The 21,685-nt window shown below is 40.2% G+C and overlaps 1 protein-coding gene across 1 annotated transcript in view; it reads right to left on the minus strand.

Annotated features, from left to right (window-relative positions):
* Positions 1-21,685, minus strand: part of ophn1 (oligophrenin 1) — an 83,174-nt gene that overhangs the window by 53,839 nt on the left and 7,650 nt on the right. The window contains exons 2-13 of the mRNA XM_072676628.1: positions 15,575-15,670; positions 15,317-15,378; positions 11,387-11,458; positions 7,055-7,156; positions 6,049-6,159; positions 5,302-5,406; positions 4,556-4,688; positions 2,261-2,361; positions 1,702-1,793; positions 1,246-1,321; positions 673-706; positions 96-158 (exon numbers count right to left, since the gene is read on the minus strand). Of these exons, the coding sequence (XP_072532729.1) occupies positions 96-158; positions 673-706; positions 1,246-1,321; positions 1,702-1,793; positions 2,261-2,361; positions 4,556-4,688; positions 5,302-5,406; positions 6,049-6,159; positions 7,055-7,156; positions 11,387-11,458; positions 15,317-15,378; positions 15,575-15,670 (1,047 nt within the window). The remainder of the gene's footprint in view (positions 1-95; positions 159-672; positions 707-1,245; positions 1,322-1,701; positions 1,794-2,260; positions 2,362-4,555; positions 4,689-5,301; positions 5,407-6,048; positions 6,160-7,054; positions 7,157-11,386; positions 11,459-15,316; positions 15,379-15,574; positions 15,671-21,685) is intronic.

Here is a 21,685-nt window from a genome sequence, read left to right on the forward strand (position 1 = left end):
TCCATTTAAGCTGGAGTTACTGATTGATTAGTGTTTACACCCTGATGTCTCTACTGACTTTTGACTATTGACTGATGAGGAACAGTCGATTTTACCTTTGCTCTCGATGACGTTGATGCATTTTCTAACAAATTTGAAGCCAGTCTCATTCAGTTCCACTGAAGGAAAAACAAATACCAGACATAAATCAATTATTGCAACAAAACACATACTAAAAATATTTAAAATTGGAATTTTAACTGCAAAACACACAGATTTTAATATCATTTAACAGTTCCATTTTTTTGTTGTTGTTTTTGAAATGAGCATTTCTTGACAAAAACACTAATAATAAAATGTTATTTGCTGCTCTAAGGTCCTATTCAATTCATTCACATTCTGCCTATGAAGTTAAAGTTCTATGATGTTCTGTTTATGAAGTAAAATATATCAGGTTTGATCTAAAATGAAGTAAACCTTACATGAAATTCTATTAAGCTCCGTCTATGCAGTGAAAGTTTTATGAAGTTCTACCCTGTTCCATGCACAAAGCAAAAGTCCTACAAAAGTTCTATCCGAGAAATAAACTTTCTATGAAGTTCTGTCAATAAAGTTTTCTCTGTAAAGTAAAGCTCTACAAATTATCAATCATACTCTGTCTAGTAAGTGAAACCGTAAGAAAGTGCTACATACTTTCAGCTTGTTTGTGAATGGGGGAATGGTATATCTACAAGAAAACAAAATTAGAGAGGCATTTTAGGTCAAGAGAACTGTGATGAAGCAAAGACTGAACCCAGTAACTGGAGATGGAGAGTGGGAATAGAGTAAATAATATTATAAAATGTTTGGCAATCCACATATTTGCACAGAATTACATAATTTAACCAAGAGAATTCCAAGATAATTTAACCAAGAGAACAGTATTAACAGTATTAATTTCTTCATTCATCATTCAGTAGATTTGTGGTATATTATGTACATTTGTTTTTGTAGGTTTTGTTATACTGTTTAAATATAATGAATGGCATAATTATTTACAAAATATGACTTGCTGCCATTGAAAAACTGCTATGTGCTTATACTATTTAAATATATTTACATAATTAGTAAAGAATAAATTACATTACACACACACATATATATATATATATATATATATATATATATATATATATAGAGAGAGAGAGAGAGAGAGAGAGAAATAAGTTATTCTTCTGGGCCAGAAGGAGGCGCTACAGTGAGATGCTGTCAATAAACCTAGCTCACCGGCTCTTTTCCATCCATGGCTTCCATCCACTGCTTCCTGTTGGCCTCAGAGATGGCCTGCAGAGTGACGCTGGGCCTATGGCAAAAGTTACCATAGAAACAATAATCAGCTTCAGAGTGTATACTGCACAAACTATAAAATGACAATCAGTCCAATCTAGAGTAATCTAATAAATCCAATTTGCCTTTTATTTATTTGCATATGCATATACAAGTGTAATAATACAGCAATACATCCAATAAACATAGTAAATAAAAATAATAAGAATAAGAACGATACATGTAGCAACCCTATCTTCATGCTAACGTGCGCCGTCGTCTAAAAGGGACTGTTCAGTGTCATATTGAGATCAAAGGGACAAGCCACTTTTTCCTGATCACATCTGCATTTATAGGAGTTTCACTCTTCACTCTTTTGGCCTTTTAAGTCTGCCATGTCTCTGCCGGCTTTCTTACCTCTCCTGAGTCTCGATGTCGAAGCAGAAGCGTTTATCAATAGACTCAGATTTACGGCGAATACATGACTTCAGCCTGAGCTCAACAGGAACCTGAGAAAGACAGGGAGAGAGAGGGTGAGCATGTGTGTGTGCGGGGGACAAGAGACACAGAAAAGGATATATTAGAAAAGTCACAATTAATGTGAAGTGATACTTTTTAAAAATCAAGCAGTCACACAAACATGAAAGCAATATTTTGGTGAAAACTGAATTTACTATAATCAGTTAGCCAATCCAGGCGTCGTGCTTCTTTAGTTTCAACTCCACATGCTTTGTGGAGTGTGTGATGATTTAGGCATGCAGATAGCACCGTGCTAATTGGAGGGGTACAAGTGGCTATTAGGTGTAGAATGAATTAGCCTTGTAGCTGCAGTGCTGATAATAAAGAAGAACCAGACATGTCTTGTCTGTCTGACTATGACTGGGGTAAGAAGAGAGAGACACTGTCGCTTTAAGGAGCAGAGGACAGAGCTGAGGATGAGGTGATGTGGTATCTGGACAGAGGGGTGTTTTTTTACCTGTTTGGTTGCAGGTTTCTGTTCTGTCGGCAGCAACAGCAGCACCTTACTGTCCTTCATATACTTACAGTAATACTTCACCCAGGTCATCCCCAACGCCCCTAACACACAGCACAGAGTGAGGGGGTAGAGAAAGAGGAGGAAAAGAAGGAAGGGGGGGGGGGAGACAGAGACAGAGGATGAAAGAGAGAGGGGGGGAGAGAGAGAGAGAGAGAGAGAGAGAGAGAGAGAGAGAGAGAGAGAGAGAGGCAGAAGGACAGCAAGAGAGAAAGAGAGAGAGAGAAAGAAAAAGAGAGAAAGAGAGAAAGAGAAAGGAAAAGAAAGGAGTGACAAAAGAGAGAGAGAGCGAGAGAGAGAGATAATGGCAGCAAGAGAAGGAGAGAAAGACAGTAAGATAGTGAGAAAGAGAGAGAAAGAGATAAAGAGAGGGGCGCCAAGAGAAAGAAAGACAGTAAGAGAGAGAGAACGAGAGAGAGAGAGAGAGTGAGAGAGAGAGAGAGAGAGAGGGGGCAGAAAGAGAAGGAGAGAAATTAAAAGGAGTGACGAAAAGTGGGAGAGAGAACAGAGCAAGAGGCAAGAGAGAGAGAGAGAGAGAGAGAGCAAGAGAGAAATAACAAGTTGTAACAGAAAACACTTCCATTTGTGGGGTCTGTGGGGTCTTAAAGCAGCGTGTTCAGCCGCTACCCCGCTGACAGGCCGTGCGGTCGAGCCTCACTGCTCTTATAACTGCAGGACTGAACACACAGAGCCTGGAAGCTGTGGATGGTTTGACTGATCCTTTAATGTGTGTGTAATAATTACTGAAAGCTGGAGTAGTCAAGCTTTGGGTTACAAATTGGAGCTTAGGGATGCATGTTCTCGACACTTAGCGGTTTGCGCTACTTGAAATGCACATTAATAACACCACAATTACACTCCCAGTCACACACTCCAGCTGCAAAGCAATTTATTAAGTAATTAGTCATCACAAACCAGCGAGGTGAGTGCTCTTCAGCGGCTTTTCTGGACAGAGCGGTCTGCAGGACTGCAGGAGCTTGATCACAGATAATTAGCTGCAAATATGCAAGCTGTTTTCTAACGGAGACAGGTGATCTCTCACATGACTGCAGGCAGCCCAGTTCCATCTTCTAGCTGTCGGAGTGGCTGAGCACCCGTTTATGCCCAAAATATGAGCACTCAGAGACAATTAGATGAAGAATGGACATGTTTCAGAGTGCATAATAACTGGCAATCATGGGACAAGAGCACACAGTTAGCCCAGTCTGCGTCAGGTTTGCGTTTTAGGTGCTCAGAAATCTGCATATTTCTCATTAAGACTCGACCCACATGAAGGTCTTGTGGCTGATAGCAAAAAAGATTGATGGGTGTGGGTATGGAAGAAAATGTTCATTTTTGGTTGAAAATGGTGGTGTCAGATGGCGAATGATGGTGTTTGGTTGGATAATGGTGGTGTCAGATGGAGAATGATGGTGTTTGGTTGAAGAAGGGTAGTGGCAGATGAAGAATGATGGCGTTTGGCGGTAGAATGGTGGTGTCAGATGGCGAATGATGGTGTTTGGTTGGATAATGGTGGTGTCAGATGGAGAATGACGGTGTTTGGTTGAAGAAGGGTAGTGGCAGATGAAGAATGATGGCGTTTGGCGGTAGAATGGTGGTGTCAGATGGCGAATGATGGTGTTTGGTTGGAGAATGGTGGTGTCAGATGGAGAATGACAGTGTTTGGCGGTAGAATGGTGGTGTCAGCTTGTGAATGATGGTGTTTGGTTGGAGAATGGTGGTGTCAGATGGAGAATGACGGTGTTTGGCAGTAGAATGGTGGTGTCAGCTTGTGAATGATGGTATCTGGTTGCAGAATGGTGGTGTCAGATGTAGAACGGTGGTGTTTTGTTGGAGAATGGTGGTGTCAGATGGCAAATGATGGTGTTTGGTTGAAGAATGGTTGTGTCAGATGGAGAATGACGGTGTTTGGCGGTAGAATGGTGGTGTCAGCTTGTGAATCATGGTGTTTGGTTGGAGAATGGTGGTGTCAGATGGCAAATGATGGTGTTTGGTTGAAGAATGGTTGTGTCAGATGGAGAATGACGGTGTTTGGCGGTAGAATGGTGGTGTCAGCTTGTGAATCATGGTGTTTGGTTGCAGAATGGTGGTGTCAGATGGTGAAGTAGCTCTAATAGTCTCATTAAACAGTTATGAGACATAATACAGCATATTTCTCTCATACATGTGATGATGAGTGGCCTCTTTCAGGGCACTCATATACTGTTGTAAGCTGCTGTAATGCCGTATTATGCTCACATTTCTCCTGGACGAAGAGGAAGCCCTCTATAGTCGATTGCTGGCCATGCCTGTTAAAGACTGATTTGGGCTGCTTCATCCTCTTCATCAGTTCCTCCATTTCCTCTCGTGTGCTCTCAAAGTGGTTACGTGTCTACAGCAACAACACAAGCAATACATTTCTTGTAAACTATATATATATATATATATATATATATATATATATATATATATATATATATATATATATATATATATACACACATATACATGTCCAATTTCTATTGGTCCGTTCATCATGAATTGTTTTACACAATATAAAAAAAAAAAAAACACAAAAAACATAGATAAAAATAAAACTCATATTATATTATGGTTGGGCGAATGGTGGTCTTTGGTAGGAGAATAAATGCTGGTTTGGTTTGGTGTTTGAAGGAGAATGATGGTGTCTGATGGAGACTGATATTTGGTGAAGAACAATGGGTTTTGGTGGAGAATGATGGTGCTAAAGAATGGTTGATTAAAGAATGTTTGTGTTTAATTAGGAAAGAAAAATCCTCAGTGTAATTTTCAGATGATCTGAAGTGTAGCCCAACCAGATGGAAGTGTCAGTGGTGGTGTGGTAAAAAATGAAAAATGTTATGACTGAATCATGTAGTGCACAGACTAAACATGACGGATTGAAGCAGCCTGCATGTCTGAAGCAGAGTCGTCTGAGTAACTGATTAAACAAACTGACAGTAGACTGATGAATGTAACTGGCTCACATTTTGCAGGCTTAGCTGCAGCTCCTGTTTATAAGGCAAGAAGTCCTGAGTCATCTCCACCGTTAGATTATTCAGAGTCAAAATACTCTGCAGGAAAGCCAGCACCTGTCAAACACACACACACACACACACACACACACACACATATATACATATATGTCCATGTTACTAGAACTTCACTCTATATTAGGCTATTAATTCCAATTATTTCAATTCTTTTTGGATATTAATATTGAAATCTCCAAATCTAATGTTTTAAACCAGTAATTGTAGTTTTTACTGATTTTATTTCTAATTTCACCATGACTGTATTGCAGTTTTATTACAGATTTTCTTTATTATACCGCAGTTGTGTTACTGATTGTATTAGTTATTTTACTAGGATTGTACTGCAGTTTTATTACTGATATTTACTATTAGACTCTAAAACACAAAAAAATGATTAACAGGACATTTCTTATGTACATCTGTGAAGCACAACAGCTCAGATATGAACGCCCCATTTAATCCGCATTTAATCAATGAGGAAGAGTAGTACAGCTTAGTTTCTCAGTCTTCTCGAGGTCAGAACTAAATGTGGCATAATATAGGGTATCAATATACATTCTGAAATTTTACTTTTATTAATTTTAGTTTTAATTTTATGCCGCTATCCAAACACTTTTTGACTGCAGTTTAAACATGACTTATTTTCAACCGAATGACACAAATGTGTTTGTGTGTATGTAGGGCAATACACACACTTACAGGCTCAACAATATCAAACTTCTTTCTGTCCTCCACCTGCTGGATCTGGTAGACATATTCAACAGACGACTCGTAGAACGTCTGCCTTTCCTTATCCAACAGCTCATCCGCCTACACTCACACACACACAAACACACACACACACACAGGCACACATTTTTGGAATTTCCAACAGAAATATGAACAACAGAATGCCCAAAGGAATCATAATTTAAAAGCAATAATGCAGTACTGACAATAATTAAACCATATATCACCTTGCTTAAAAAGAAAAACAGCTGTTCAGCTTCTGCTTCTGCAAAAATCCAACTCACTGCTCTTTACCCTGTTTATTAACCAAGTCTGTGCTGTAATTCTGCACTTGTTTCTACTGAACTGTGTGGAAAGTAAATTTGATGAAGAGTTACTAAGTAGGTAACTCTAATCACTGCTGGGGGTTTCTTGATTTTTTTTTTTTTTTTTTTTTTTTAGTTTTTCCAATTTTTGTAATATGGCTCAATATTCCAAGTCACCCCTCCCTCCACACTAGCTAGGACTCACTCTTCACACAATTCTACCAGTGCTGGGACAATGCTCGAGCATATTTTACCCCTGCAACGCCAAAAGCTCAACCGCTAACACAGCACCACTGAAGCTTAACTGGAGGAGTACATTAATTCTGTTATATCAGCTAACAGATGGCTAGCATCATAGAGGAAGGTCAACCTAACCCCCTAAGTGAGTGAATTACTGAGTGAGGTCAGTAATTCTGTAAATGCAAATGTGGATGCATATACATGCAAAGCGTAAACAAACCACTGACACACCATTCATACCATTCATATTCAGCCTACAAACATTTAGCTCCGCCCACTTATACTGCAGATCAGTATATTTTTTCTGTGTTGTGTCTTATTTTTTGAATAAGACACAACACAGGACAGCCAATCAGAACAAAGCTTATTTCTATATGTCACACCAAAAGACAGTCTGTTTAATCTCCCTCTCTCTCGCTTTTTTACTGTACCTCCTGTAGTTGGGTCTCCTTCTTCTTAGATGAGAGGTTGAGATGTTTGTCGAGTTGCGAGTAATATTTCTCACTCTCCTTCTCAAACTTCTTACGCCGCTCCTGGAACACATACACACACACACCATATTTTTAACAGCTCTATCAGTACATGAAGAGAATTTCGATGATTTATGTTATATCATTCACATGCTCTTCAATCATGTCTTTCCGCAGTTCACACATAGCAACCGAGCCAGCACAGCGCTTTTCAGCTCTGATTCAGTCTGATCATCCTTCAGCCCATCACACACCATCTGAACAATCTGATTTCCCTTTAGCTCATTACATACCATCTGTACAGTTTAATCATCCATATGCTCATTACATACCATCTGAACAGTCTGATTACCCTTCAGCTCATTACATACCATCTGTACAGTTTAATCATCCATATGCTCATTACATAACATCTGAACAGTCTGATTACCCCCAGCTCATTGCATAACATCTGAACAGTCTGATTATCCCTCAGTTCATTGCATAACACCTGAACAGTCTGATCACCAAAGTTCATTACATTTCATCTAAGCAGTCTGACCACCCTTACGCTCATTACATACCATCTGAACAGTCCGATCACCCTTACGCTCATTACATACCATCTGAACAGTCCAATCACCCTTACGCTCATTATGTACCATCTGAACAGTCTGATCACCCTTACGCTTATTACGTACCGTCTGAACAGTCCGATCACCAAAGTTTATTTTATACCATCTGAATCTGATCACCCTTTTGCTCATTACATACCATCTGAACAGTCTGATCACCTCCTCAGCTCATTACATACAATCTGAACAGTCTGACCACTATTCATTCCATTATATTCAATCTGAACAGTCTGGTCACCTCCTCAGCTCATTACATACCATCTGAACAGTCTGGTCACCCCTCAGCCCATTACATACCATCTGAACAGTCTGATCACCTCCTCAGCTTATTACATACCATCTGAACAGTCTGGTCACCCCTCAGCCCATTACATACCATCTGAACAGTCTGGTCACCCCTCAGCTCATTACATACCATCTGAACAGTCTGGTCACCTCCTCAGCTCATTACATACCATCTGAACAATCTGATCACCTCCTCAGCTCATTACATACCATCTGATTTGAGAGGCGACCATGGCCTCCATAGCCAATAAAGCACAGACCCTGATGATGCAGTTCTACACAGCAATCACTGAGGCCATCATCATCATCATCCTTGACCACCTGGTCTGGATCACCTCAAAAGAGTGAGCCAAACCTCAGAGCATGATCAGAACAGTAGGGAAGATCATCAGGTGTATTCTGTCGACGCTTCAGGACTTACCCAACAGCAGGGTCAAGAAGTGCACTGGCAAAATTCTCTGACCCCTGTTCACCCTGTACATCATATCCTCCAACCACTTCCCTCTCATAAAAGACATGAGAATGTCAAAGCCAGCACCACTAAACATGCTATCAGCTTGTTCTCCCTAAGAGCTGCAGCACTCATCAACCGCAATGGACACCTCACACTTTGTCTAACAAAGTGATTCTGAGGTGATATGGCATTTGCATCACATCTAACATTATATCTAAAAACAAAAAAAACAAAATAAATAAATAAATAAATAATTAGAAATAAAAAAAACTCTAAAACATACAAAATCCAAACCATACAAAAAATAAATTATATATATATATCAAAATCAAAACAATTTTGAACAGTTAATTAGAAATAAAAGAAAAATATGATCAACACATTCATTTACTCAACTATATATATATATATATATATATATATATATATATATATATATATATAATGTTTATGATCATATATGTGTGTTGATCATATTTTTCCTTAATTTCTAATTAACTGTTCAAAATTGTTTTGATTTTGATTAAATTACTGATCCTTGTTTTTTTACACTACTGAGTAAGCTCAGTGCTCCTCCTAGTGGATATGAATGGCTAACACACACACACACACACACACACACACACACACACACACACACACACACACACACACACACACACACACACACATTTGCAGAGACAGTCAAAACTGAAGTTATGGAAAGTTGTGGATTGATGTCTGGCACGCGACTTTTCCACGTTTACTTTTTCCAAGCACTGTCTAAAATCATCGCTCACTTTCTCTCTCACTTCATCCATCCCTCTCTCTCTCTCTCTCTCTCCCTCCCTCTCTCTCTCCCTCTCTCTCTCCCTCTCTCTCTCCCTCTCTCTCTCCCTCTCTCTCTCCCTCTCTCTCGCTGACTTCACACTTCATCCCTACTCTGTCTCTCTCGCTCACATTCTCTATTTCACACTTCATCCCTCTCTCTTCGATCCACTTCATCCCTCTCCTACTCTCTTTCTCTTTTCTGTCTCACTTCGCTCCTATGTCTCTCTTTTGTGATCTCACTTCACACTTCACCCCCCCACCCCTCTCTCTCTCTCTCTCTCTCTCTCTGGAAGCTGGCCTTTTCACAGACAGTTCTGTAAATCTACGAGTGGTATAGCAGTTCTAAATGCCAGCGGTGCTACAGTTCAAAGGAGCAGACACTAGCTTCACACAAACAGGCGTGTAAATGTCAGGAGATGAGGGACAGTAATCTGCTTATTACTGCAAAATTAAAGTGGCTGCCTAAACAAGTGCAGAGTCCTACCACATCCCTATGTAATATAGGGATGTGGTAAATATAGTATATATAAATATAGTGGTAAATATAGTTCTGTAAATCTACGAGTGGTATAGCAGTTCTAAATGCCAGCGGTGCTACAGTTCAAAGGAGCAGACACTAGCTTCACACAAACAGGCGTGTAAATGTCAGGAGATGAGGGACAGTAATCTGCTTATTACTGCAAAATTAAAGTGGCTGCCTAAACAAGTGCAGAGTCCTACCACATCCCTATGTAATATAGGGATGTGGTAAATACTTATAGTAATATATATATATAAATATAGTAATATATATATATATATATATATATATATATATATATATATATATATATATATATATATATAAATATACCACAAAAATGTGATGGGACTTACATAACACACAGGTTCTATAGCAAAGGCTTAAAGCAACATTATGTAGCATTTCGCTTCCAAATCATTCTGACACTCCACTGACTTGTAATAGGGAGAACACTGATAGGGACAGTGCTGCTATCTGCAGTAAGCGAGCTGACAGCGGGCAGGACGATGCTTGCGAGAACCGTGTAACCAGAGTCATATTTGTGTAAAACACCCGGCAATTTTACTCTACTGAGTCTGACCAAATGAGTCTTTCACTTCCTGGCTTTGTTAGATCACCATTACATAGTTTCAAATACAGTGATGAGGGGTCACGCTATGAATAGAGTACAGGAACCAATAGGGGCCACCTGAGGACATGTTGCTGTGTTTTTGATCTGCAGCTATTCCGAAAACAAAGGGTTCTATATAAGCCAATCCATCCCCCCCATCTCTCACACACACACACACACACACACACACACACACACACACACACACACACACACACACACACACACACACACACACACACACACACACACACACACACACAGCCAAACAGGAGACAGGGTGAAAAAAATCAACACTTACGTACCTGTATCTTATATAGAAGTGTTTTTATTACCTACCTCTATTTATCTCTCTATCAATCTACTAGTTTATTTACCAATCTATCTATCAATCAATTTATTTCCCAATCAATCTATCAATTTATTTACCAATCTATCTATCAATCAATTGAACTATCTATATATATATATATATATATATATATATATATATATATATATATATATATATATATATATATATATACCAATCAATCAATCTATTTATTGATTTACATATAAACATATCTATCTATCAGTTAATTTACCAATCAATTTATCAATCAATTGATCTATCAATGTATTTACCAATCTATCTATCAATCAATCTATCTATCTACCAATCAATCAAGCTATTTATTTATATTTATATATTTATTTACCAATCAATCAAGCTATTTATTTATATATATATTTATTTATTTACCAATCAATCTATCAAACAAATAATTTACCAATCAATCTACCTATCTACCTACCTACCTACCAATCAATTAAATAATCATTTTCCCTTAATTCTTTGTCAATTTATAATATACTTATTATTTATTTTCATTATTTAGTTGTTATTTTTATTATATAATAATTCATTTTCTAATCTATTTTGTACATATGATTGTACATTAATATACTAAAGTGTTGGTATGTGTATGTGTGCGGGGTGTGGGGGGGCACTTACTTTTGTGACACCGATTTGATCTTTTCTGAACTTCTCCAGAGGCTTAATAAGCAAATCACATGCATTCTGTACCTACAGACAGTAAGAGAGAGACAGAGAGAGAGAGAGAGAGAGAGAGAGAGACAGAGAAAGACAGAGAGAGAGACAGAGAGAGAGAGAGAGACAGAGAGAGACAGAGAGAGAGACAGAGAGAGAGATGGTTATTAAAAGAAGGTAAGGTCATGTGTGCTTACATAGGTTTTTTTTATCTCTAGCAGAACTGGTTTTAAACCTGTGTGTGTGTGTGTGTGTGTGTGTGTGTGTGTGTGTGTTGTTGTGAGCAAGCGAGAGGGGAGAGAGACAATGCAGGAAGCTGTAGCTGCGGGTGTAAAACCTTTGGTAAACGGGAAAGAGGTCAGTGACAGATCACTTCATCAGAATCTAGCTCCTCCTGACGGGCCGGTTCTGCAGCGTTTAACAGGATCATCATCATCATAATAATGACCTCAGCTCTCAGGAGTGCGTGATGAGTCCTGTGTTTACCGCAGCACTGGTGTACCTCTAGTCTAGTACAGGAACAACAGCTTTCACACACACACACGCGTGCTCACTTCGGTGAGGGATATAGCGGACGCCGTCAAAGACACTTGAACTTGAACACACATGTATATCCCATCCCCCTATATCAGAAATGGTGTCCACACTGACTTTTGTGTTTTACTGCTAATGGGTAAATTCGCTCCTCAGAGCAGAGCCGAGCACACAAATCACACCTCTGCTCCCAGCTACAGCAGCTCTACCAACAGTTTTGTACTAAAACACACTTTGCAAAAGTATATGGGCTAATTATCGGGCAATTATCTTGTGACGGCCTATTAATTGCTAAGCTAGCTGCGATAAAAGCCCCCCACAGCAGCTCCACACACCATGGCATGCTAAAATGCACTGTGTGTGAGTATATAGGCCAATTATCTGCCATTATCAGGTCCACCATTCCCTTTTTACTGTGTTAGCCAGTCAGCTAATTGCCAAGTTAGCTCCTTGGCTAAGCATAGCTTCACACAATGATCACTTCTTTGCCCTCAGGCCCCAGGCTTAGCCACATGGAGCATCGTGCCTCTAAGCTAAGCAGTCATGGGTTTGGTGTGTTGTAGTTTTAGCCCCCTAACTAAGCAAAGCTAAGATAACTACGCTGAAGTACGCTTAGCTATCCAGCCACAACTCCAAACACCATAAAACAGGTTGACTGAACCTGTAGCCGGCTCGCTAAACTGTGACCGATTGAGGGATGAGCTGCATCAGCTACCAGAAAATCAGGGAAATCTGCACAAACACTAATAACTTAATGCAGTGCTCTGATGTTCTGAAGCGTCCAAATAAATCTGATCAGTGAAATAAGGCTGCTGTCAAACACTGACACTTATTTTACACCACAAAGTAGAATGGTTCATCTCAGCCTACTAAAGTTTGTTTCCATCACATCTATGTAATGTTTCTGATTAACCTGGGTTCAAATAATGAGCTGCTGTGAGAACGACTATAGGGCATATCTCATTGTTTACTGTTCAGTGGGTCTCAGTTGTAATAACAGTGTGTGAAACTACCTCCACCATGTGTTAAAGCGGTACTTTAGCCTGGCTAGCTCTCACTGTGAGCTGTAGATCTGCTTCTAAACAGATTCAAATAATATAGGTACAAATTACTGATGAATACACAAAGCTTAGTAATCAAACTTTATTTACCGTTTCCCAACCACTGGGAAAACCGGTGGACGACACTGATATGGCAACACCAGAAGATGACAAAAATCAGGTTCTAGTGGAACCCAATTCATTTCAATGAAATCACCACCTTACATTTTCCCCTGTGTCCTTTTTTCTTTGCTTCAGTGATCAAATATGTCTCAACTGATTGATAACATTTGGGCTAAGGGGGGAAAACGTCTATAAGCCTGACTTTGTGCCAAACTATGCCTTCAAACTGATTTACGCATCCAGGTTCTGGTAAGAGCAGCTTTGATCTAGTGGAGTTGACCTCCTTCACCTCATTTTCAGGTAAATTAAATCCGCCTGCGGACCCGTCCACCGTAAGGGTCAGCGCCAATGCAGGCCAAGTGCTTGATGGACTAGCGCTGTGCATAACAGGAAAAAGGAAAAGCTGTGAGTTTCTGACAGCAGCTCGGATCCTATGCCGTGCAGATGAGGGCTTTAGGGTTTGATGAATTATTTCGGGAAAGAGTTTCACTCCAAATCTCTTTTCCAGGAGCTTCTCCAGGTCCTGTTTGTGCTTTTGGCTGTTGCTTGGAACATGACTAACGAGGCACTTTCTGAAACTCACAGCCATGCTCTGGGCATTGTTCTCTCGTTTACATCATTAATATGAATCCAAAATCAGGAAACTAAACAGGCTGGGCGTATGATCTGTTATGTAGGCCAAAGGAACAAAAGGGTCTGCTATGCCGTAAAGTGTTAATTATTGATTTGTGTGTTACAGGGCGTGCATGTGTGTATGTGTGTGTGATCATATGATGAACCTGTCCTTCAACAGGCTGTAAATTACTCACTGTTGATTCAGCTATATATATATATATATATATATATATATATATATATATATATATATATATATATATATATATATATTCTTTTTTTATTTATTTTCATAATTTTTCTCATTTCAGACACCAATCAGCCATGTTGCTAACAACTTACAGCTTAAGGCAGGGATTTTTCATGACAAGATGTTTTATAAAACAATAAAATAATGACCCTTTGCTCGTCCATTGAGCTCTAATCCACAGTATGAACATACTAAAGCCGTTCAGTAATATTTAAAAAATGAAATTTACATTTCCTAACAGTTCTAGTTGAGTTGTCAACTACAGGGCTGGGTTTCCCTCTCAGCACAAATTAAAGACTGTTGTTAAATGGAAACACTCTCAATCATTTAAAACAAGCTTAATGCTACAAAGCTGTTGGGAAACCAATCCTGTGTCAGTTGGCTGCTCAGCCTTGCTGTCTGCATTAGTTGCATTAGTCACTGCAGACAAAAGGGACTGTTTCTGACATGAGTCGAGCAGCAGGGAGCTTGCAGGACACAGCAAAAGTGGATGTCTACAAAGGGGGCGCTCTTCATGCACGGCGCACATTGCTAAAACAAGTGCTTTGGAAGTGGGGTAAACAGTTCTCAGGGTGGAACTCCTTGGTCACACTGCTGTGTAGGAGGGGTATGTATTTGCATATGTTGTCAATCAGTCACAAGGTATTATGTTAATACATGTATGCAAATAAAAAGATCTCCAAAATATAAACTTTCAGTGGAAGTCAGTGTAAAAAGAAGTGTTGGTCCACAGATTGTTAAAATTTGACTCAATGGAAACAACAATTGCCAGATTCATTTAAAGCCAATCCAATCCAATGTCACAAGGCAATAAAACAGCAAAAATGGAGATAAAAGGTTTTTCTGCACGCATATCTTTTATCTAAACTGAACAAATTAAGATTATTATTATTATTATTACTATGATTAATCACAACTTGTTTCTCGAGTAAGTGTTATAACAATTCTAAGAACAACAACAACAATAATAATAATAATAATAATAATAATAATAATATTAATCAGACACATGTGATACATTAAAAAAGTTATTTCTTATATTAGGCCTGTGTGTACGTATAATATTAATAATATATACGTCCTTTTCAAAACTGTGTTTGAATGACAGGAGCTACAATGACTCGCAGACTCGCATGTGCGTGTTATTATTATATACTTAATACATATATATATATATATAATTATGTGTGTGTGAGGGAGTATGCATATTTTTTTGGTATATGTATGTATGTGTTATTACTAGAGCTTTGTTATTGTGACACGGACGTTACTGTGGTGATAAAAGACGATAGACAAGTCTCATGGAAACAGACAGAGTATTGATTGACCAACCAGCATCATCCTGTCCTCCTCCACTTCCTGTAGCAGCCCAGCAAACTCACGAAACGACTCAGCTGAAACACACAGAGTCGGGCATAATGAAAACGCACACACACACCAGACATATGCATATGTCAGTATGCAGGTGTGCAGGATCAGAGCGTTATGTAGATCACATTACGAAGTGAAACATAGCTGTTGTGAAGACGCTATGACTGAGCACTTAATCACCTAATGAGCGTCTGGCTGATCAAAACGTATCTGTCTTACCAATGTTCATTTCATCATCAGTGAGTGTGTCACCAATGAAGTCAAACTGGAACGTCTGCAGGGTCTGAGAGAACTTCTGCACTGCCAGAGAATAGCCTGCAAAACACAAACACAAACATATGTTTTTATAGGTCATCCATTTATCCCATATATGTATCACATACAGTATTTGTAAGTATCCTTTTAAAATAACAATATAATAATAATAATAATAATAATAATAATAATAATAATAATGATAATAATCCTAATGTATTATATATGTAAGCACCCATGTGTGTAACATAAGTATATTATATAATACAATTGGCACATTATTCATTTGCTATACTTAAGTATCTATATGTAATAAAAAAGAACCTATTTGTAACTATAATGCTATAATGTATCTATAATTATATTTAAACGCCTATAACACACACAAATAAGAGCGCTGTCATGCACCCATTTCCAGTTCAGTAGGCTAGGGTGCAGGAAACCAGATTAGATGCATATTACGGTGCACACACACACTACAAGTATCCTGTTTTTACAGCTTTGTATGAAAGCGACACTCATTCTGAAAGTAGAACAGTTAGATCACATGGTCCATATTTACACAAAACTGAAAAACACAAGAGTGAAACGGCCCTCCAAAAACGAGACGTGAGAATGCAAGTGCCTGAATAGTTTTTTTTGTATTCGCCTAGATTTACAACTTTGTAACTCTAATATATAAATAGGCTTCACCCGAGCATCGTGAGGAGTGCATGTGTTAAGTTAAGCAACTACAGTGAGTCATACTAGTCTTCATGGTGTTGATACTGCAGGGCCCGCCTTGTGCTGGGCAGCTCACATGTGTGACATACATGGCGAGGCAACTCTCTCCTTCGCTCAGGTCCCTTCAGTCCCAAGTATGTTTGGGGTTACACGTAGCTTGTTGCAGTCCCTGGGTTACTAAGAAGGGTGCTGCTGGCACAAAGGTCGAGGAGATCCATAGAGCTGCAGTAAGTTCATCCAGTTCAACTAGAGGCCATTCCAAGATCCTCAAGTCTCCCTGTCCTGACCCAAGGCCGCAGAGTCTCCAGCCTTGTCCTATACCCTTAATTCTCCCTCTCTTGCCCAAGGCCTCAAAGACTCCAGCCCTGCCGTGACCTTTGATTCTTCCTATCCGGCCCAAGATCTGCTGCCCTGGGCTGTGCTGCCACTGGCCCTGCTCTTTGAGCTGCTCTGGTTACTGCTCTGCAATCGATTCCAGTTCCTGTGCCCCTGATTGTTAACTCAGCACCCACTGCATTAACTCCTGACCCAAGTTCTGCCCACGGTCTTGACCAGTATCTGCTGCTGACCCTTGCTCTGAGCCTGCATTTGTCCCATTCTCTATCCTCCAGCCACCCGTTCTGTCTCTGCCTGGTTCCCTCCTGCCTCTGGGCCTGGGTTCTCTGTCTTGCACATGAACCTAATCTTTGTGGAGTAGATCTGTCACAGCGCCCCCTCCTAATAGAGCTTACTAGGAACTGCACTCTGGTTGTTGATGAGGTTCCTCCCAGACCCAATCACACTGTTTACACACCTCCAACAGGGTTTCAGTGAGTGTTTACAACGTCTCTGTGTCTAATTCCCGAGCTTTGAGCTGTGTGTGGTTTTGTAAGTGACAGATCTGCTCGTGTTACACCTGCCTGCCTGCCAGAGATTTGGATTAACCCAAATATATAAGGTATACACAGGTATATCCGTTTGTAAAGAAAAAAATAGGAGTCTGATATCTGGATCTTCTCCCAATATCTCTCTGGTTCTCAGTCATTATCTCTCAGTCATCTTTCCTCCTTCCTTCGGTCTCTCCCTCTCTCTTTCCTTCCTTCATTCATTCATTCTCTTTTCCTCTCTCTCTGTCTTTCTCCCACTCTGTCTCCATCCCTCTGCTCCCTCTCCCTCCCTCTCGTTCTCTATCTCTCAGTGTGTGAAGTGACTCTGCTCTAATTGAAGAGACAGGCTGAAGAAAGCCCAAATAAATCTCTCTCTTCGACCATAGAGGACACAAAGGCTGTGTGTTTGTGGGAGGGTGGAGGGACTGGCATCTCCAAACCACATCACAATACCAAGTCTGTCCTCCACACACACACACACACACACACACACACACACACACACACACACACACACACACACACACACAGCTCCAAAGAGGGGGACACACTTTACCCTGACCCCATCACAGAGGAACTGATAGGCTACTGGTCAAAGCTAGCTTTAGCAAGCATAATCGTGGTACCAAAAATAAAGCCATGTCCTCCAGTTATCTCCCTTTCCCTTCCCCTTTCTTAATATAAGCTGCAAAGGTAAAGTAGCTAACAAGTAGTGAAGAGAAGCTTTATGCCATCAATTAACACGGCCTGCTACTGTTTATAGAGAACTATAAATGTATGTAAATATACAGTCCTACAGTTTCAGAAACCACATCCGCAAGTCTATTAGAGATTACTGGCCAACTCCACATAGTTTGAGGTAAGCGTGGGAGGATTTAGACAAGACAAGACAACCATATTGACCATTTGTGACGGACACAGACGGAAATTGGCTTCCGCTTTCATCCCATCCGTGCAGTGAACACACACATACACACCAGTGAAACACACACAGTGGACAGTGAGCACACGTGCCCGGAGTGGTGGGCAGCCATTGCTGCGGCGCCCGGGGAGCAGAGAGAGTAAAGGGCCTTGCTCAAGGGCCCAACAGTGGCAGCTTGCTGAACCCGGGTATCGAACCCACCACCCTGTCATCAATATCCCGGAGCTCTAACCACTGAGCCAGAGCGGTCCCATTTATACATAAGCTTAGATTAGCTTTACTGCTCCATCATCAGCTACATAACTGTGAAAGAAGGAAAGGCATCCCCATATTTTGGGCAATGGCCAGTTCCTGACATGTGCAACCAGGTGCAATTATCACAAGTCCCAGCACAACACAATGCTAGTAACACCCGGTTCACCACATTCCCGGAGGCAATTAGGCTTCCAGTGTCAGGAAAAAGACCATATTCCGAGACAAATTCCCCTGATGACAGCCAGCCAAGGAAACACATTTTAGTTCGTCATATTTGCAGAACATCAAACATTTTTTAGATTACATATTTTAAGAGTTAAGAGTCAAGAGGGTGGTGCATCGTTCCACTGTTCCTCTTCCTGGAAGAACCATAAGAAACAAACCTTACCTGTGACCTTGTTACAAAACACGCTATTTAAAGTATGCTACAGAACATCCAGATAACTCATGCTAGATAAGTTTTAATACCACGTTCTTTAGACTTAATGTCTAATAATCTAAATAGAAACAGGAGAGGTACACCTGCTGATTGAATGACCTGCACCTCACAATAACTAAAAACAATATATGTATATATATTTTTTTAAAATGGGGTGGTTTGTTGAACGCTACCCTTTTAGCACCATTCTGGTACCCAAGGATGCCTAACAATCAACACCCTTCACCATACTTTACACTCAGCGCTCAACTAACCCTCCCACACACACACACACACACACATATTGGGCGAGAAGCAGCAGTCAATTGCGCACAGCTCACTCTCAACTGGAAACGACCTACGTCCACCTGGAGGTCTGCATCAGGCACTAGGGGGTTCCACCCATATCTGGGAATACAGACATACGATGCATTCCCACACAATTTTAGAGTAACCAGTTCACCTGAACACCCCGGTTTGGACTGTGGGTTTTCAGCCAGATAGGGACTTGACCCCAGACCCCAGTGCTCTGAGATAACCACCAAGCCACTGTGCTGCCCAGCACTGGTAGTATTCCACAGCTGGAGGGATGAATGGCTGAAGCTAAACTGGAAATTGATCCACAATATACCTAAAAACCACCATAAACTACCTGCATGGCCTATGAACCCTCTGCAAAGAAGAGTGGAGGGGGGGTGATTAACTACAAAACCATTTGCAGGGCAGTGTCATGCACTGGGGCACTCAGACAACCTGAAAAGTGCTTAAAGTCATCGTAGGCCTGTCACAGCAGTAACATAAGGCACTTCCAGATACTGGAGTCATTTATCATTAGCAACATTAATGGTCTTTAATAGTGCTGTTGAAAAGCTATAGTTGGTACATGAGTAGTCAGTGTGAGCAATCATACCGAGCGAGCTTTCACACACACCCGCAGAGCTAACGCAGCACAGGGAGTGTTGAAGTAGCTGCAACACCAATAGTATGTGACATCCCTGAAGGATGCAGTTTTTCTTCACAGCTTAAACTGATACAATTATAATCGCAGCAGGAGAAACGACCACCAGGGAGGAGGAAAACCCTCTGTGGAATCATTTGGGAACTATTCTGTCAGACTTATTTAACAGGGAACTCTGAAGATGTTTTAAAATTCTCTGCATAGTTAAACAGTTAAGATGTAAATGATCCCTCAGAGCGGTTTGGAGGGAAACAGGGAAACAGGGAGTCATCAGTGGTGAATGGAACCAGAAGTTATTGTCTCTGAAAGGTATTGCCCAGTCTGATGCATGAGACACTGTTTTATAGTTTTAACAGGATTTTGTGTCTAACGCATGTTAGTAGATCATTAAAATCGTGGAGTACTTGTAGAGCTGGGCAATATGACGATATTTTATCGCATCGTGATAAAATGTTGTTTGAGGATATTGTTAATGCTTAATAAACACTAATCAGCTGCATGTTTCACTACAAACAGATGTGCAGCAGATTTTCAATAAAAATCACTGTACGTAGTATCTGAACCTTAAATATCGCATCTTTAAATATTGTGATGTACCATTTTTCTACCATATCGCCCAGCCCTAAGTACATGTATAATACCCAAAGAAACTGTGTTGACCTGCATTTGCTGGTAGCTGGTTTCAAATGTTGCAAGCTGGTCATCCAGATGCAAACAACCCTACACTTGAACAGCATAGTGTGTGTTCATTTGAGTTTAGCAGACTAGCTGGTCCACCAGAATTACCAACTTAACTAAGCTGGTCATCAGTCTGGTCACAGCAGTGGGTCATGTTGGTCAGCGAGCTTCATTGCACTGGTTGACTATCTTGGTAAGGCTGTCCATGCTGGTAGATCAGCTAATCCATCAAATTCAAACAAAGACATGAACTTTGCTGGGCAAAAACTAAGCTGCTCAACCAGCTTAGTTGGCCAGCCTAACGAGCCCGAGCTTGCCAGACTGGGTGTTATTTTCAGCAGGGTAATCTTAAGAAAACAGGCAAATATAGGAACTTGCAACACAGGGTTTTAATTTAAGGGAAATCCTCCATTATCATCAGCAAAAATCGCTTCCTAGTAAATTTAGGGAAGTCTTTTGGTTGAAGACATTGGATTACTGACGAGGTATTCTTGCCATTTTCCATCTTTCTATGACTTCTAGATTCCTACAATTCTCTCAAAATGAAAATCGCACTGAAATATGAAATGGTTTAGTCAAGCATCTAAACCTGCTCAATCATCTAAAGGGCTGCTCAATCCTGGTCCTGAAGATCTACAACCCTGAAGAGTTCAGATCCAACACAGCTGACTCTAATGTTTAGTTGCTCCTGAAGGCCTTCATTATCTGGATCAGGTGTGTTAGATTTGGGGTGGAACTAAACTCTGCAGGGTGGTAGATCTCCAGGACCAGGATTGAGCAGCCTTGATCTAAACCAATGACTGTGGAAAACATGGACAGTGCAACATTTCTCAAAAGTGAAGCAACCACAGGTCTAGCTCCTCTGCTGGCTGGTTGCACTATGATGAGGAGCTCTGTTCATTTTCATATGTTTCAATGATGAAACAGCCCATTTTCCATCTTATATTTCTCTCTAAACTGTCTCTCCATCTCTAACTGTCTAATTCTAGCAGATTTTTCTAGTTAGATTTCCCTGTGCTAATACTGATACTAATGATCAGCATGTTTAGATTTGGTTTATATTTGAAGCTAATACCTAATTTATTTATTGAACTCCATAGAAGCAAAATGCTTTTGTAACACTGAGCTACTGCACTCAAGTATATGCCTCATCTTCTCCACAGCCTGTACTAACAAAAGTATAGCATGAGTGTTACTCCCGTCAGTGAAATTTTATTGTTTTGTGCTGCTATCATGAAGATGCTCAAGCTGCATG

This window comes from Salminus brasiliensis, chromosome 1, assembly GCF_030463535.1.
Source record: "Salminus brasiliensis chromosome 1, fSalBra1.hap2, whole genome shotgun sequence".
In the NCBI taxonomy this organism is placed as follows: domain Eukaryota; kingdom Metazoa; phylum Chordata; class Actinopteri; order Characiformes; family Bryconidae; genus Salminus; species Salminus brasiliensis.